General features: G+C 43.7%; 1 protein-coding gene across 2 annotated transcripts; it reads left to right on the forward strand.

The window, feature by feature from the left end:
* Positions 1-6,585: 6,585 nt before the first annotated feature.
* Positions 6,586-16,022, forward strand: LOC112222248 (cytosolic sulfotransferase 3). 2 transcript variants are annotated; one of them, XM_024384975.2, is made up of 8 exons: positions 6,586-6,850; positions 7,689-7,848; positions 7,968-8,096; positions 8,425-8,525; positions 9,985-10,111; positions 10,312-10,409; positions 15,235-15,409; positions 15,537-16,022. In XM_024384975.2, exons 2-8 carry the CDS (start codon positions 7,710-7,712, stop codon positions 15,647-15,649), a joined length of 882 nt encoding a protein of 293 aa, XP_024240743.1. In that variant the 5' UTR covers positions 6,586-6,850; positions 7,689-7,709; the 3' UTR covers positions 15,650-16,022. The 2 variants fall into 2 exon arrangements, with proteins under 2 accessions (XP_024240743.1, XP_024240742.1); XM_024384974.2 differs by having other exon boundaries at positions 6,587-6,850; positions 7,710-7,848.
* The last annotated feature ends 3,755 nt before the right edge of the window (positions 16,023-19,777 follow it).

Genomic DNA, 19,777 nt, shown 5'->3' on the forward strand with positions numbered 1-19,777 from the left:
CGGTTACATGCATGAACCAAAAGTTAATGATGAAATAATTATGAATAATGAATAATGTAAATCATGCAACTTGTCTGTCTTTTGAGTTAATAATATGACCTGAATTGTTTCAATGTGTACATATTGGATTACATGATGTGGCTTACTTTCTGTGATGCCTTGGATAGAACAACTGTCTGAGATATACAGTAATTAAACAATAGTAGTCCTAATACTAAATAAATTGTGAGAAATGGCTTGACATCCACTGTGCGGAGGTGGCAGAGATGATGGATTGCTGAAAAAGAATGAGAGAGACGTAACATAAAACTTATATTTCAACTGATGATTTCTGCAGCTATTGAAATAGATATGTAGAAATATGATTTCACAACAGATTGTGTGTGTTATTTACCAAAACAATGTGTTTATGTTTCTCTGTTAATTTTTCTGAATGGCTGTCCCATTTACTTTTTGAATGAGTGTCAGTCAACGCTGACTCAGTGTGTTTGGTGACTGGTGACGCAATGCATTTCCGCGATGTCTCCATACTGCTGTACTCTTTGTTGCTACTTGCCAGACCATTTCACTTTTAACTCTTTATAACAATTTAATCAGAAGTCAGGGCATTCATACTTCTTGCACTTCGCCGTGCAGCACAGTGCTGTTGTGAAGGAGGTTGTCAAGGAAGTATGTTTGTGTTTATACAGGTCCTCCCTCACTCACCTGCAGTCAACCAATCATGTCAATGACCTTCACTTCAGCAGTGATCAATCGACGAAAAGATCATGATCATTATAAAAAAAATTACAGACTCCTCTTACAGGAGTTTCTCCAAAACTCAGTCGTCCTGAGTCTGCATAAAACAGCCAGGAACTAGGATCAATGGAGACACTCAAGTTTTTTAAATCCTGTATCTCTCAACACATTCACAAAAATAGTAATGGCTTCTAAACCCTCCAGCTGCCTACTGGACCGTAATCCAACGGAACTACTGACAGAGATACTTCTTGTGCTTTGCCCTCCTATGTTGAACATAATAAATGGCTCCCTATTCTCCAGATGTTTACCAAACTCACTTAAAGTGGCAGTAATAAAGCCTCTCCTGAAAAAGCCAAACCTTGACCCGGAAAATTAAAAAAATGATTGGCCTATATTGAATCTCCCATTTCTCTCAAACTTTATAGAAAAAGCTGTTGCGTGATATTTCACTGTCTTCTTGAAGACACATAATGTATACAAAATGCTGCAGTCTGGTTTTAGACCCCATCATAGTACTGAGACTGCACTCGTGAAGGTGGTGAATAATCTTTTAATGGCGTCAGACAAAGGTTCTGCATCTGTTCTTGTGCTCCTAGACCTTAGTGACGCTTTTGACACCATCAAACACCACATTCTTTTGGAGAGATTGGAAACTTTAATTGGTCTACACGGACAAGTTCTTGTCTGGTTTCGATCTTATCTGTCAGAAGATATCAGTTTGGCTCTGTGGATGGTTTGTCCTCTGACAAATCAATGATAAGTTTTTGTATTCCTCAAAGTTCTATTTTAGGACCACTATTGTTTTCACTATATATTCTACCTCTTGGTGATGTCATTCGGAAACACAATGTCAACATTTACTGCTATGCGGACGACACACAGCTATACATTTTGATGAAACATGGTGACGCCCCATAATTGCCAACCCTGAAAGTGTGTTTCAGACACAAGGAAGTGGATGGTGGCAAATGTTTTACTTTTATACTCGGACCAAACAGAGATGCTAGTTCTAGGTCCCAAGAATCAATGAGATCTGCTGTTTAATCTGACAATTCATCATGATGGTTGTACAGTTGTCTCAAATAAAACTGTGAAGAACCTTGGCATTACTCTAGACCACAATCTCTTTTTTGATGAATATATCAAGAATATTTAATGGGCAGCCTTTTCCATCTTCATAACATTGCAAAAATCTGAACGTTTTTGTCCAAAAATGATGCAGAAAAGCTCATTCATGCTTTTGTCCATTCTAGATTTGATTACTGCAACACTACTCTCCAGCTACCTGGATAAAGTACTAAATACATTTCAGTTAGTGCTAAATACCTCTGCTAGAATCTTGACCAGAACCACATTTTTGATCATATTACTCCAGCGCTGGCTTCCTTTTATGGCTAGGGCTGATTTCAAGGTTTTACTGCTAACCTACAAAGCATTACAGGGACTTGCTCCTACATATCTCTCCGATTTGGTCCTGCCATACATACCTACACATACACTACAGTCACAAGATGCAGGCCTCCTTATTGTCCCTAGAATTTTTAAGCAAACAGCTCGAGGCTGGGCTTTCTCCTATAGAGCTCAATTTTGATGGAATGGTCTGCCTATCCATGTGAGATAGGCAGACTCTGTCTCGATCTTTAAGTCTTTACTGAAGACTCATCTCTTCAGAAGGTCCTATAATTGAGTCTGGCCAAGGGGTGTGAAGGTGAATGGCAAGGCACAGGAGTGATGAACCGCCCTTGCTGTCTCTGCCTGGACTGCTCCCCTCCCTAAACTGGGATTCTCTGACCCTATGACGGGGGCTGAGTCAGTCGCTCACTAGTTCTCTTCAATGCCGTCCTTAGGAGGGGTGCGTCACGTCGTGCCAGGCTTTTTTTGCAATACTCGACTTGAGTGGGTTGAGTCACTGACATGATCTTCCTGTCCGGTTTGAAGCCCCTTCAGACTTGTGCAGTGGAGGAAATCTTCATATACTCAGCCTTGTCTCAGGGTAGTAAGTTAGTGGTCTGTTGATATCCCTCTAGTGGTGTGGGGGCTGTGCATTGGCAAAGTGGGTGGAGTTATATCCTGCCTGGTTGGCCCTATCTGGGGTTATTGTCTGACAGGGCCAAAGTGTCCCCAGACAGAGTGTCCTCAGCCTCCAGTATCTACGCTGCAATAGTCTATGTGCTGGGGGGCTAGGGTCAGTCTGTCCTATCTGGTGAAATTCTCCTGTCTTATCTGGTGTCCTGTGTGAACTTAAGTACACTCTTTCTCTCTTGGGACCTGAGCCCTAGGACCATATCTCATAAATCCTGGCTGTCCCCATCCCCAGTCCACCTGGTCATGCTGCTGATCCAGTTTCTACTGTTTTTCCTGCGGCTATTGGAGCCCTGACCTGTTCACCAGATGTGCTAACTTGTCGTGCTGCTGCTCCAGTTTCAACTGTTCTGCCTGTGGCTATTGAACCCAGACCGGTTCACCGGACGTGCTACCTTGTCCCGGACCTGTTGTTTTCTACCCTATTTCTCTCTCTCCCTCTCCCTCTTTACCGCACCTGCTGTCTTGACCTCTGAATGCTCGGCTATGAAGAACCAACTGCCATTTACTCTTGAGGTGCTGACCTGTTGCACCCTCTACAACCACTGTGATTATTATTTGACCCTGCTGGTCATCTATAAACGTTTCAACATCTTGAAGAACAATCTGGCCTTAACGGCCATATACTCTTATAATCTTCACCCGGCACAGCCAGAAGAGGGCTGGCCAACTCTCACAGCCTGGTTCCTCTCTAGGTTTCTTCCTAGGTTCCCTCCCTTTCTAGGTAGTTTTTCCTAGCCACAATGCTTCTACATCCACATTGCTTGCTGTTAAGGGTTTTAGGCTTGGTTTCTTTATAAATGAATGTGATTGATTAATTACAGGCACACATTCTCTTTCTCTCTGACATGCAAGAGTTCAAACAGTTTATCTTTCTGTTGCATGAGAGCGGTGGAAGAGTGCCCCTCCCTCTCTCCCTCTGTTCCACCTTTTACTCGCTGTCGCACTTTAGCAGTTGTTATTCTTCAATAACACAGACAACAAAGAAAATCAGGAGTAGAAAAATATATTTATTCAAAGAGAACAAATCATAGTTGTTATGCTGGAAAGTAGATGTTTATTCTTCCCTGTCCTCAGTGTTTTCTCCACTGAACAAAGAGACAGGATGTAGTTTCTACCCAGGCCTAGCCTGTGGTTGACCAATTAGCATTCCTTGCAGTAAAATTGAGGCAAATCAAATCAAATCAAATTTATTTATATAGCCCTTCGTACATCAGCTGATATCTCAAAGTGCTGTACAGAAACCCAGCCTAAAACCCCAAACAGCAAGCAATGCAGGTGTAGAAGCACGGTGGTTAGGAAAAACTCCCTAGAAAGGCCAAAACCTAGGAAGAAACCTAGAGAGGAACCAGGCTATGTGGGGTGGCCAGTCCTCTTCTGGCTGTGCCGGGTGGAGATTATAACAGAACATGGCCAAGATGTTCAAATGTTCATAAATGACCAGCATGGTCGAATAATAATAAGGCAGAACAGTTGAAACTGGAGCAGCAGCACGGCCAGGTGGACTGGGGACAGCAAGGAGTCATCATGTCAGGTAGTCCTGGGGCATGGTCCTAGGGCTCAGGTCCTCCGAGAGAGAGAAAGAAAGAGAGAAGGAGAGTGGCAGTGGCCAAATACCAAGTATCCCGTTTCAGGCTCAATGTATAGACAATTTGGACCAATGAAAACCTTCCACATGTAGCTATGAGTCCCGGACTGAAATTCCTACACAGATCCTAATCAGATGTTGAACTGAAAAGCACTAGTTCTATTGCTCTCTAGCCCTCTTGACCTCTAGTCTGCTGCATTGTGTATTTATCTTAGAACATTCTTACACGCACATACCTCAGAGAATCATACTCCCACTTTCAGTTTGTGTCATGCACACACACATGCAATCACCTTAACATATACTATTGCCTTTAGACAACATATTATGAGAACTGGTTGCACAAATCCCTCCTCCTTCTCTGAGTCGACAAATTGTTTGGTCAGAGGGTCGCTTGGTCCAGTGTTCCGGAAAGCAAGTGCTTACTTGAAAAGGGGCCAACAATGTGTCCCAGTGACTAGAGGCAGAGGGGTCAAGATAACTAAGTTCCTCTCTAGGTTTCTTCCTAGGTTCCTGCGTTTCTAGGGAGTTTTTCCTAGCCACTGTGCTTCTACATCCACGTTGCTTGTTGTTTGGGGTTATAGGCTGGGTTTCTGTATAAGCACTTTGTGACATTTGCTGATGTAAAAAGGGCTTTATAAATAAATGTGATTGATTGATTACAGGCACACATTCTCTTTCTCTCTGACATGCAAGAGTGAAAATAGTTTATCTTTCTGTTGCATGAGAGCGGTGGAAGAGTGCCCCTCCCTCTCTCACTCTGTTCCACCTTTTACTCTCTGTCACGCACAAACCTCAGAGAATCATACTCCCACTTTCAGTTTGTGTCACGCACACACATGCAATCACCTTAACATATACTGTTGCCTGTAGACAACATTTTATGGGAACTGGTGTCACAAATCCCTCCTCCTTCTCTGAGTAGACAAATTGTTTGGTCAGAGGGTCGCTTGGTCCAGTGTTCCAGAAAGCAAGGGCTTACTTGAAAAGGGGCCAACAATGTGTCCCAGTGGACTAGAGGCAGAGGGGTACAAGAGAGCCTGGTTCCTCTCTAGGTTTGTTCCTAGGTTCCTGCGTTTCTAGAGAGTGTTTCCTAGCTACCATGCTTCTACATCCACATTGCTTGTTGTTTGAGGTTTTAGGCTGGGTTTCTGTATAAACACTTTGTGACATCTGCCTATGTAAAAAGAGCTTTATGAATAGATGTGATTGATTGATTACAGGCACACATTCTCTTTCTCTCTGACATGCAAGAGTGAAAATAGTTTATCTTTCTGTTGCATGAGAGCGGTGGAAGAGTGCCCCTCCCTCTCTCACTCTGTTCCACCTTTTACTCGCTGTCACGCACATACCTCAGAGAATCATACTCCCACTTTCAGTTTGTGTCACGCACACACACATGCAATCACCTTAACATATACTGTTGCCTGTAGACAACATCTTATGAGAACTGGTTTCACAAATCCCCCCTTCTCTGAGTAGACAAATTGTTTGGTTCGAGGGTCGCTTGGTCCAGTGTTCTGGAAAGCAAGTGCTTACTTGAAAAGGGGCCAACAATGTGTCCGAGGGGTAAAAGAGAGGGCCTACGAGGGCGGCAAATTAAATTAGGCTTAACAAGGACATTAAGAGGGAAAGTACCTGAGGATTAAAGAACATTATGATGAAGTGGTAATTCACAGACCCAGAGCACAAAGGATCCAACCAGTGCATTACTTCAAGAGAGAGGAGAGGTCATCTAGAACCAGACCCATGCAGACTTTCTACGCATCTCTCTGGGAATCCACTGTGCTGTTGAAATCTGCTCATATCCGCTAGCCTGACAAATTAGAGCAAGCGTGGAATGAATCAAGGACTGAGAGAATGGGTATTCTCCAGTTTCTTTGACAACATGTTGCTCTGTTCTAGGGAGCTTCAAAAGAGCTGAAAACCTTATGTGTGTTTATTTAAGTGAGTTGCTTTAGGCTCTTGTCACCTTACCCATTTTGTGACATAATTTGTGAGAGGAGTGCTAATACACACATACATGTGTGCATGAAATAAAAACCAACCTACACACTGGAAAGAAGAATTAGAACCCATTAGAAGAAAGAAGTATCAGAGTGAGTGTATGTGTGCATGTGAAGCAGAAGGAGGGTGGTCACTAACAGGGGAATAAAAGGATATGGAGGGGGTGGCTTGACACAATACATCTGTGGTTGCAGTAATGAGAGAGAGTTCAGAACTTATGTAAGAAGGAGTGGAGGTAAGATAAGAATGCGAAGCTGGGTTGGAAAATATAAACCAAAACAAGAGAGAAAATACATTGCCTGTAGTGAGGGAAGAGAAAGGAACAGGGGAAGGAGAAGCAGAAGGACTGCTTGTACAGAGACAAGTAGAGACTGAAAAGCTGAGAAGTGTTGCCAAACAGGATACTACTGAATTCCATTCAACATGGAAAATGTGAGCTTCTCTTTTTTATTTTTCAAATGTTCTGTGACAGTAGCTGATATATCTTATGATTATATTTGCATATTTCAACATTTTGAGTGTAATGTAACTGACTTTTATTTATTTTCTCTGCTCACAAATTGTGTTGTCTTACCGCAGATGTCTTTCTATTGTGTATTTGTGCATGATGGCTTTGTATTTTAGCATGAATAAATGTGACTGTGGTGAACATGAAGTTCATTAAGGTTCAAAAGCAGATAAAGTTGTTTAAGTTATTCAAAGTTTTTACTGACACCAATGCAAATATTATGAAATGTATTCAAATGTACATTTGACTATTCGATAGAATCGAAGAGATTGTTGCCTTTTCTTAGATCTTTTCCATGAGACTGACAAAGGCTTTACATGCCTAAGTCTGAAAGTGCTTGTGGTCTGGTTTTGAAGTGTGTACAGATAAGATCTTGGCCCGAAATTACTGGCCATCTACCTATAGAGACCATGCCAGGAAACCTGCAGACCTTTTCCCTTTAACGTAACATAACCAGCTTCTTACTTTTGTAGATACAGGATCAAATGGCCTATTCAAACAATTTTTTATAGATCACATATCAGGCTCATTATGTTGGAAACATACAATGTTAATAGTCAGCTAGTTGTGCTTTGGAAAGTCATCGTGACCATCTACAGTCTATCATTTTCTGTACTGTATGTATTTTGACAAGAGAACTGGCAAGGAATTATATGTGGAAACTGGGACCTCTTGTCACCTGGAGAATATCCTTGAATTAAGCAAGAATATTAGTGAATAGTTGATTATTGTAATTCTCCCTGATAATATCTCTCTGATCAGAGGTGGACTGTGTTGTAACAGATGGAGCTGCCACCTCGACCAAAACTCTTTGACTTCCATGGAGTCTCCATGACCCACTATTTCACTGACAACTGGGAGAACATACAAAACTTCCAGGCCAGGCCAGATGATATCCTCATCGCCACTTACCCCAAAGCAGGTCTGTGTGTGTGTTTGTGTGTGTGTTTGTGTGTTGTCAACATTTTGTAGAAATAAATCTTTGACATGCCTCTCTCTCCCCATTTCTCCATACTCCCTCCCCCTCTTTCTCTCTCCCAGGTACCACATGGGTCTCCTACATTCTAGACCTGCTGTATTTTGGTCAGACAGCCCCTGAGCGTCAGACTTCACTGCCTATCTATGAGAGGGTGCCTTTCCTGGAGAGTGACTTCCATATTCTCCCTCCAGGTTAGAATACAACCCTGATATAACTCTACACACTGTGAAGCCTTTATCTTGATTACACATCAATAAAGTCTGCGTAGATCAAATCTTTGTCATGCTTGAAAACAGAATCTGGAAAACACCACACACAATACAATAACCTAAGTCCTCATCAACGGCCTTTTTACTGTCACAAAGTTGAAGGACTTTTTGAATGACTTGAAATCTTATACTGTGAGAAGTTGTGCCAATCACATATTCCAGCTACATGACAATAAGCAGGTTTACTGTAAAAATCATCCTTATCTCCAAAAAGTAACCGATTCAGATCCCCACCCCTCTGTACACACAGGAACAGAGCTGGCAGACAAGTTATCCACCTCTCCTCGCCTCATCAAAACTCACCTTCCAGTCCAGTTGGTGCCCAAGTCCTTCTGGGAGCAGAACTGCAGGGTACATTATATGTAACTCTCTGCTTGTTGTCTGTGTAGTCTGTGAATCTGACTCTGCTCATGTCTGCTGGTATAGCATATGGTTAACATTTATGCATCCTCAAACCTCCTGTGCTGCATTTTGTCCAGTAAGTGAGCTTAATTAATGACACAATTTGTGTGAATCCCCAATGGAGGGCAGCATAACACAATACACTAACTTTTGCAAACCCCTCTAGAACCAGCGTGCGTCTCCGTGTGGATTGCGAAGACTCCAGTCTTTGTAAACAGTTTTTGTTGTCCTCATTTTTTCCTCTTCCATTTCCTTCTGTGTGGTTTGTTTAAGTGATATTGCCCGAGAAGCCGGTGTTAGGAGGATATATTGACATGGGTGTTGTTGGACCCGAGATGAAGTCGAGGTCCGGCAAACTGTACCAACATATCCTCCAAACACCGGCTTCGAGGGCATTATCACTTTTATACAACAGGTTGACAAATGTTCATTAAAAAAACATTATTTTGATGAATTTATTCATACTTTTTCATCCTTCCATGGGATGTAGTCCCATCAAAAATCTAAGGTTGCTACCCAAGCCGGCTGGTCATCCTTTCTATCGGATGACTCAGTTGTTATGTCTTTTTGTTCTGTATCTATAGACGCCCCTCAGTCGTTCGTTCAAAATGTTTGATTGCCATACTGGTTGGCGATTTTCTTATACCTTGCTTGCTAGCTATCCAACTATGGCTAACTTACAGTCATGTCAAACAGAGCATCCAGAATTACTAGTGACATTTATTTGGATACATGCATAACAATTAACTAATGATGCGCGATTTCACCTGATGTAGAAAATATGCTCTCTCGTCAGGACACTGTTGTTCAGAGGAGCTAGCCAACAACACAGCTAACACACTCACTTCAAACTGAAGCTGAAAAGACTGCAAACTATCTACATTTCACTTCATTTGACCTGTTTCCTATTGACATTTCTTTGTATATATCCATAAAAATGATACCAGCTGATTCATGATTTCGACTGGCTGAGAAACGCTGCCTGCCTGTCTTTCTCGTCCTGACTCCCAACACGTTCATTACTATGGGACCGCTGGAGACTGAATTTGAATATTGAAACAATGTTGCAAATGTCAGAGAGACAGACACCAAGGTTTATACAAATGCTAGTCTAAAAGAAATGTGAGAATGTCTAGATGATTGTTATAGTGGAGATCAAGTTTATAAATTGCCTGGATGGGCTGACGAGACAGTGGATTGCGCAATGAAATGGAACAGAGTAAATAGGCATTTCAACATCATAGCTTTAGCCGGTGGTAACTTGTGGAACAGACACCAGCTGTAATGTGGTTTTAACTAATCAGCATGCAAGATTAGACCCACCCGTTGTATAATTAGATAATATACTCTTACATCAAGTTATGTTGTAATTGCAACGATTTCTCTCTCTCTCTCCCTCTCCCTGCAGATAGTGTATGTGGCCCGTAATGCCAAGGACAATGCAGTGTCTTATTTCCACTTTGACCGCATGAACAAGGCCGACCCAGAGCCAGGAGACTGGAACAACTTCTTACAGAGATTCATGGATGGAAAGAGTGAGTGAATGAGAGAATAAACGAGTGAATGAACGAGTCTGTGAACAAATCAATTACAATGAGTAAGAGAGATAGCACAGTACAGATGTTGATGAGGCTCTGTGATTCAGGGCTTATTGATCAGTATTTTTCCTGACTATATATGCAACTCTATCTATCTCTCTAACATCCTCTCATGTCCACATGGCTGCTTTCCTCAGTGGTGTTTGGTCCCTGGTACGACCATGTAACTGGCTGGTGGGAGAGGAAACAGACTCACTCAAAACTCCACTACGTTTTCTATGAGGATATGGTTGAGGTGAGTAGAACAACTACCTCCTGTGCCATAAAGGTTCTGACCTCTTTGCAGATTATATAGCTCATTAACGTACATAAAGGCAGTGTGTATGTCCGTGTTATATTGTTATATTGATAATCTCAAGAATTAGCTTTCAGTGAGGAAGAGTACTGTAGTAGGATGTCCCTTGTGGGTATCCGTAACCTATGTAGGACATGCACAGCATAGGCCAGTAGACATGCTGAAGCTTGTCGTAACTCCTTATTTTAAATAATACTACATGGTGTCAGAATGGTTTTAATAATCACAAAAACGTGAAGGACTTACCACGTGAATCATACAGCCGACAGACTGTTTCAAAGCAAGGAGGGCACAGAAACAGAGATTAGCAGCGTAGATCATAATTGGGCTAGTTAACGAGAGAGGACTATGTTACTGCGGGCAACGTTACAAGAGGTAGAAGCCGAGATGGGTCCAGCTGCGACGTCATCTCTCAGAGCACACATCCCTCAGGGTCTCTATACTGCCACCCAATGATATGGAATCTCAGTGCAGTGCACCTCTCAGGAAAAGAGGGGCTTTTGAAAGGAGTGGATGTTTTGAAAGGAACCATATACGGAGAAGTGGAGTGCGAAAGGTGCCACTCGAGACATCGCTTGGGTTATTGGATGTTACTCATGGTCTCCACAGATGACAGTATGGAATTTCAGTTCTGCAAAAAATGCAAATCAAATGTATTTATATAGCCCTTCTTACATCAGCTGATATATCAAAGTGCTGTACAGAAACCCAGCCTACCCCAAACAGCAAACAATGCAGGTGTAGAAGCACTGTGGCTAGGAAAAACTCCCTAGAAAGGCCAGAACCTAGGAAAAAACCTAGAGAGGAACCAGGCTATGAGGGGTGGCCAGTCCTCTTCTGGCTGTGCCGGGTGAAGATTATAACAGAACATGGCCAAGATGTTCAAATGTTCATAAATGACCAGCATGGTCAAATAATAATAATCACAGTAGTTGTCGAGAGTGCAACAGGTCAGCACCTCAGGAGTAAATGTCAGTTGGCTTTTCATAGCCGATCATTGAGAGTATCTCTACCGCTCCTACTGTCTCTAGAGAGTTGAATCAGCAGGTCTGGGACAGGTAGCACGTCCGGTGAACAGGTCAGGGTTCCATAGCCGCGGGCAGAACAGTTGAAACTGGAGCAGCAGCACGGCCAGGTGGACTGGGGACAGCAAGGAGTCATCATGCCAGGTAGTCCTGAGGCATGGTCCCTAGGGCTCAGTTCCTCCGAGAGAGAGAAAGAAAGAAAGAGAGAAAGAGAGAATTAGAGAGAGCATACTTAAATTCACACAGGACACCGGATAAGACAGGAGAAATACACCTGATATTACAGACTGACCCTAGCCCCCCGACACATAAACTACTGCAGCATAAATACTGGAGGCTGAGACAGGAAGGGTCAGGAGAAACTGTGGCCCATCCGATGATACCCCCGGACAGGGCCAAACAGGCAGGATATAACCCCACCTACTTTGCCAAAGCACAGGCCCCAGACCACAAGAGCTATATATTCAACCACCAACTTACCATCCTGAGACAAGGCCGAGTATAGCCCACAAAGTTGTGTGAGTTGTCTTTGAACGTTAGCTACCTTTACTTATAAGAGCATACATTAATTTTACAATATTGAATATTATTATATGGGTGATATTCAATATTGAATATTATTGAATATTTAAAATAATAATAATTGAAATATCAAGCCATGGTGGTTCTAGTTGTTATAGAATTAGAGCGTTTCTAGTATTTAAAGACTCTTTTTGAAATCCCCACTTCTCCTAATGTGGTTCCTTTATACACCCCCACTTTTCCTGAGAGATGCACTGAGAGATGCACTGAGAGATAACATATCAGTAGGTAGCAGCATAGAGACCCTGAAGGATGACTGCTCTGACAGATGACATTGCAGCTAGACCCTATTGAAGAAGCTGGTGGGATTTCAGGTCTGGTGACTCCCAAGTTCAATGCACTCTTGCGCAAACCTGGACAGGCCAGTGGCTAGTGCTGACAGATTTCGCATTAGCTCCGCTGAGAATGTTGATTGTATGGTTTACACTATGGGTGATGAAACCGAGGACATATTAAAGGCTTCACTGTTGACTGAGGAAGAGAAACTTAATAATATCCTCTTGCTCCTACCCCCTACTTTTTCGAACATTCTGTTAAAAATCGCGCAACAATTCAGCGCCCTGCTACTCAGGTCAGGAATATAGTATATGCATATGATTAGTATGTGTGGATAGAAAACACTCTGACGTTTCTAAAACTGGTTAAATCACGGCTGTGACTATAACAGAGCGTCTGTTTCATCGAAAAGCGCAGGAAAATCTGATCACTGAAAATGGAAAAAAATATCCATGCGCCACTTCCAGGAATTGTTAAAGGTGAACCGTATTAAATGAGGCCGAGGTTGCAGTACCTACAGCTTCCACAGGATGTCTAGAGTCTTCTCATTTGCTTCGGATTTGATTCTTGGTCGAACCGACCCAAGGGAACCGATTCCCTCCGGCCTCCAACAGGATGTATTGGTTGAGTTTTTTCCGGACATTTTTTCCAGACGACCACCTATCGAATTTACATCGCCTCCTGATGAATTTTATCGCTTATTAACGTGTACTAATACCTAAAGTTGCATTACAAAAGTATTTCGAAGTGTTTTGTGAAAGTTTATCGTCGACTTTTTTACTTTTAAAAAATGACGTTACGTTATGAAACGCTATTTTTTTGTGTTTATCACACAGTCTTCATAGATCGATATCTAGGCTATATATGGACCGATTTAATCCAAAAAAAGACCCAATATTGATTATGGGACATCAAGGAGTGCCAACAAAGAAGATGGTCAAAGGTAATGAATGTTTTATATTTTATTTGTGCGTTTTGTGTAGCGCCGACTATGCTAATTATTTTGTTTACGTCCCCTGTGGGTCTTTTGGGGTGTTACATGATATCAGATAATAGCTTCTCATGCTTTCGCCGAAAAGCATTTAAAAAATCTGACTTGTGGCCTGGATTCACAACGAGTGTAGCTTTAATTTGATACCCTGCATGTGTATTTTAATGAACGTTTGAGTTTTAACGAGTGCTATTAGCATGTAGCGTAGCACATTTGCATTTCCTGATGTCTAGATGGGACGTCTGCGTCTCAAGTAGGAGCAAGAGGTTTTAACTGCAGTGCCCTTAAAGATTTCGTAGGACAACACAACATTATATTTGAGAGAGGTTGGTTTAATGTGCGCAAACAGAAGCTGGGTGAAACCGCCGACAGCTTTATCACAGCTCTTCACAAGCTAGCGGAACATTGTCAATTTGACAGCTTGGCTCACTCAGGAAAGAACTGATCCAAAATCAGATTTTAGTGGGAATAAGACATATCTAACTTTCTGAAGTTATAGTTGGATTCACAGCTTACCTTGTCCAAAGCTGTAAATCACGCAGTGAGACAGTAAAAAACAGCAGGAAATGCTGTGCAGAGGAAGCTCCATGCAGACAGAGTGAAGAGAGTGAGGAAATATATGCGTTCTCATACCGTGCTAAAAAACCTGAGGGGAACACAGAGACAGACGTGGAAAAAACAATCACGGACAGGGCCAGTAACCAGTTCAAGCGTTTGTGGCAAATGTGGGAAATCCCCTTTCCACAACTGGAAAGATTGCCCAGGAAAGGATGAGGAATGCAGGAAATGTCACAGGAGAGGACACTTTTAGCTGTCTGACAATCAAAGTTTTGAAAAAGAAATTCCTAGACTACAAGGTGACTACAAAATCTGCCTCAAGAAGGATGACATCCCCAATGCCATTACCACCCCCCGCCATGTGCCTGTCCCTTTATTGGTCAAAGTAAAGGATGAATTGGGGAGGATAGAAGAAATTGAGGCTGTGTCTAAAATAGAGAGTCCCACTGACTGGTGTGCAGGGACGGTGGTGGTTCCCAAATGCCAATGGGGACATAAGGATCTGCATGGACATGACTAACTTGAATGAGGCACTCTGCAGAGAGAGACACATCGAACAGTCGCCAGCCCAGTTGGATGGCTCACAGGTCATCACAAAACTGGATACCACTCAGGATTTTAGGAGATACCGATGTCACCAGAGAGTAGGGCACTCACAATGTTTATAACACGGTTTGGCCGCTACTGTTTCAACGTTTTGCCATTTGGAATCGCTTCCGGTCCAATTACAAAGACGCATGTCCCAGCTTTTGGATGGGCAAAGTGGAGTCATAGTCCACGCGGACGCGTGCTTGATTGCGGATGGGACAGAGCAGAACATGAGGACTCACAGCAGTTCTGACTAGACTCCAGGACACTGGCTTGACAATCAATGAAAAAGGCACCTTCTCACAGTCAGAGGTCTTGTTCTTGGGACACAGAATCAGTGCAGCTGGAATAGAACCGGACAAGGACAAGATCAGTGCCGTCACATACATGCTCCTCCCCCATAACGTGGCTGAAGTTAGGACCTTTTTAGGCGTGGTCACATACGTGGGTAAGTTCCTCCCACAGGTTTCAGACAAAACCGAACCCATAAGAGAATTATTAGCCAAAGGGAATGACTGGTCATTGGGTCACATGCAACATGCAGCGTTTGAGAAAGTCAATGGAGACCTGGCCCCACAGAGAGTGCTGGCCCAGTACCGTCCCCACGCTAAGACAAAGGTATCAGCACATGCATCGTCTTTTGGGCTAGGGATTGTCCTCACTCAGATGCAGGACAACATGGACTGGCAGATAATACTTTTAGATAATACTACAAGTACAGTATCCAGTGTGTGTTTTCCTGCAGGATACGGGGAGAGAGCTGGACAGGCTGTGCTCCTTCCTAGGTTTGTCTCCTTCAGCAGAGGAGAAGGAGAGGGTGAGAGGAGGAGTGCAGTTTGATACTATGAAGAAGAACAGCATGGCCAACTATTCCACCGTTCCAATCATGGATTTCAAGATCTCTCCATTCATGCGAAAAGGTAGACTTCTCCATTTCTCCCCTATACCTCTCTCTCTGTCAGTCGTTCCCTCCTCCCCTCTCTATGTCCACCACCTTTTCTTTGCTCATTACTCTCTCTCTCTCTCTCCCAATCTCCCACTCTTCAGGAAAGGTTGGTGACTGGAAGAACCATTTCACTGTAGCCCAGAATGAACAGTTTGATGAAGACTATAAGAAGAAGATGAAGAACACCACCGTACAGTTCCGCACTGTAGTCTAGGAGTTGTGGTCAAGTTGATTGTCTGATTGTTTGTGGTCAGGTTGATTGATTGTTTATTTGGCGCACATAGACCTAAGATAGGCTTGGCTGTGGTGTCAGTCTTCCATTGGTCCACAGTTAACTGGGTTATAGTGTTGAATATACAGGGTGAGGATCATATCGTATCATATCCTGGAGTGTGAATGAAAAAGATCATGAAGTGTCTTATAATATCATTTTTTGAGAATGATTGATGCTGTTTCAAAAATATACATACTTTGAAACTGTAACAATTCCTACGCGTATACTGTATACAGTATGACTAAACGTAATACATTGATGTTCATGTACTTGTACTTAAAATATTATTAAATGTCTTTATGACCCAAAGCAATTAAAGAGCCAGTAATTTGCACATACACACACCCTCCACGTTTCACAGCTGTCTCAGCTGTATGTTCACTATGCCTGTGAAAAGTCTGACACTTGCACTGTAAAAAGGGGGATGGGGCTGTTGTTCATCTGAAGTGATTCTACTGTTTGGAATGATAGAAAATTACACTTTGGTTCTTCCAACCTACTTTATTTAATTTGCCTGAAATCAAATAATGTATTTTTTATTTAATGAAAGTTTCTAAATTGCTTCCAACTGTCATGATCGTTAGAATAACTGGACCAAAGCGCAGCGTGATCTGGGTTCCACATCTTTTTATTGCTAAATAAAACTCACAGAAAAACCAAAACAATAAATCTCAAAACGAAACATGAAGCTAACAATAAAACTAACAGGCAACTATCCATAGACAAGATACTAGGAAGAACAAAAGGGAAAATGGCTGCTGAAATATTATCCTCAATCAAAGACAACGACAAACAGCTGCCTCTGATTGGGAAACATACCTGGCCAACATGGAAACATAATCCCCTAGATGATCCACCCTAGTCATATCCCGACCTCACCAACATAGAGAGCTTTTTATTGTCTATGATCAGGGCTTGACAGTACCCCCCCAAGGTGCGGACTCCGGCCTCAAAAACTGACTTAATAGGGGAGGGTCCGGGTGGGCATCTACCGTCGGGGGCGGTTCCGGTGCGGGGCGAAGCACCCACTCCGCTCGAGGATACGCTATCCTCAATGGCGGCTCTGGTGCGGAGATTGTTACCGGATGCTCCGGACCGTGGATCGTCGCCGGGGACTCCAGACCGTGGATCGTCGCCGGAGGCACCGGACCGTGGATCGTCGCCGGAGGAACCGGACTGTAGATTGTCACTGGGTACTCCGAACCGTAGATCGTCGCTGGGGACTCCGGACCATAGATCGTCGCCGGGGACTCCGGACCATGGTTCATCGCCGGGGACTCTGGACTGAGAACCACCGCTGGAGGCTCAGGGCCGCAGACTGTCGCGGGAGGCTCTATACCGCAGACTGTCGCTGGAGGCTCTGGACCGAAGACTGTCGCTGGAGGCTCTGGACTGCAGACTGTCGCTGGAGGCTTTGGACTGCAGACTGTCGCTGGAGGTTCCAGACCGTGGGCCATCTCAGGAGGTTCTGGACCGTGGACCATCGTAGGAGGTTCCGGATTGTGGACCGTCGTTGGAGGTTCCGGACTGTGGACCGTCGTTGGAGGTTCCGGACTGTGAAACGTCGCCGGAAGCTCTGGACTGGGAACTGTCACCAGAAGCTCTGGACTTGGAACTGTCGCCCGGAAGCTCTGGACTGGGAACTGTCGCCGGAAGCTCTGGACTGGGAACTGTCGTTGGAAGCTTGGTGCGTGGGGCCGGCACTGGTGGTACCGGGCTGGTGACACACACCTCAGGGCGAGTGCGGGGAGAAGGCACAGGATGTACTGGACTGTGGAGACGTACTGGAGGCCTGATGCGTGGGACCGGTACAGGTGGCACCGGGCTGGTGACACGCACCTCAGGGCGAGTGCTGGGAGGAGGTACAGGATGTACTGGGCTGTAAAGGTGCACTGGGGATACAGCGCGTAGAGCCGGCGCAGGATATCCTGGACCGAGGAGGCGCACTGGAGACCAGGCGCGCTGAGCCGGCACAACCCGTCCTGGACAGATACCCACTTTAGCACGACAAGTGCGAGGAGCTGGCACAGAACGCACCGGGCTGTGAATGCGCACTGGAGACACAGTGCGTATCACCGCAAAACATGGTGCCTGACAGGTCACACTCTCCCCACGGTGAGTACGGGGAGTTGGCTCTGGTTCACTCCCCTCAACTTTCGCTGCCCACTCCTCGCTCAATCTCTCCCACTATACCTCCTCTGTCACGATCGTTAGAATAACTGGACCAAAGCGCAGCGTGATCTGGGTTCCACATCTTTTTATTTCTTATTGAAACTCACAGCAAAATCAAACAATAAATCTCAAAACGAAACATGAAGCTAACAATAGTACTAACAAGCAACTATCCATAGACAAGATCCCACAAAGCACAAAGGGGAAATGGCTGCCTAATATGATCCCCAATCAGAGACAACGACAAACAGCTGCCTCTGATTGGTAACCATACATGGCCAACATAGAAACATAATCCCCATGATGACCCACCCTAGTCACACCCCGACCTAACCAATCATAGAGAATAAAATGCTCTCTATGGTCAGGGCATAACACCAACAACTCATTCGCATGCACATTGAATAGCGGCAGGGGCAATGTAGTGGTGACAGCTTATCAGAAGAGTTGGAGGTGTGGCTAATGGGTCTTTTTTTTCACACGTGAGAGTGAATGTCATTCCAGTTAATGTGGTCTATTGTATTTGATATTAAATGTTAAACTTCTACTCTTATGGGAGATTCCAGAGTGGTGCCTGAGACCGTGTTTTCCACCACCATCAACAAAACACCAAATTATGTCATTTATCCTGGAAGAATGTTGTTTCATCCCTCCAATAGAGTTCCAGACACTTCTAGAATCTATGTTGAGGTGCACTGAAGCTGTTCTGGCTGGTGGTGACCCAACGAGCCTATTAAGACTCTTTATGTTGGTGTTTCCTTTACAAGGAGCATTCAGTCAGTCAGGACTAATACTGTAAGTTACCTTTACAAGGAGCAGTCAGTCAGTCAGTCAGGAGGACTAACAAGGAGCAGTCAGTCAGGAGGTCTAACAAGGAACAAGGAGCAGTCAGTCAGCATCTGTCTGTGTGTGTGTGTGTGTGTGTGTGTGTGTGTGTGTGTGTGTGTGTGTGTGTGTGTGTGTGTGTGTGTGTGTGTGTGTGTGTGTGTGCTTTGATGGAAGGGGGGGGATTGAATATGTTTGGGGTCAGGTCAGGTTTGTAAAGGCATCCACAAACATAGGTTTGGTCTGTTCCTAGCAGAACTCAGTGAGGCGAAGCAAGCCTCGCATTCTCCCTTAAAAAGCCATTCGCTTGAAAAACAAGAAACAAGCAGCAATTCTACTGTTTGTCCTCTTGAGATGGTGTTGTGGGAAATACTGAATCAAATACTTATCAAATACCGGAGCTTGTGAATTTAAATAGACTTCATTACAGAGAGTAACAAAGCCGAGCAATTCCATGAAAGAGCTGACTCTTCATTCTTAGTGCTTGGTTTTATACAGTTTTACCCTTACATAACATCATCACTCCACTTTGTGAATCTTGTTGTCTTACTTAGTTTCCTTTCTCTTATTGGCTCAGACATTGAGGCATAGATTCTATTGGTGGAGTGACATGCATACTCCTACTGGTGCCTAATCATTGATTAGCTAATGTTCCTGTCAAAGGTCTTCACATGTTCAGGCCGATGTTGTCTATGTATGATTAACTCATGTGCATGTCCAGTAGCCTTCATAAGATCAGACAAGGCCCAGACCAGGCACGTCTTGTTAGTCTACCCTGCCTCATCCACACAGATTCTGCTTGCGTTCAGTTTTTTACATGTTTACTGTTTAACTCGATGTTGTTGCAGCTTTGTACACTCACATGGGCTTCAGCCTTCATTCTGCTTACACATGTCTAATATGTCAACTTATATCAATTTTCTTTCTACTTCAAAGAGAACAGTATAGTCACTAAGAATCACCAGATGGCATATAAAAAACACAGCCAGCACACTTCCTCAAATAGTCTGAATTAATCTAAGATAATTCAATAGTTTTTACGTTTTTGCAGAGGAGGTCTTGGTTGAGGAA

This window comes from Oncorhynchus tshawytscha, linkage group LG22 (genome assembly GCF_018296145.1).
Source record: "Oncorhynchus tshawytscha isolate Ot180627B linkage group LG22, Otsh_v2.0, whole genome shotgun sequence".
Classification (NCBI taxonomy): domain Eukaryota; kingdom Metazoa; phylum Chordata; class Actinopteri; order Salmoniformes; family Salmonidae; genus Oncorhynchus; species Oncorhynchus tshawytscha.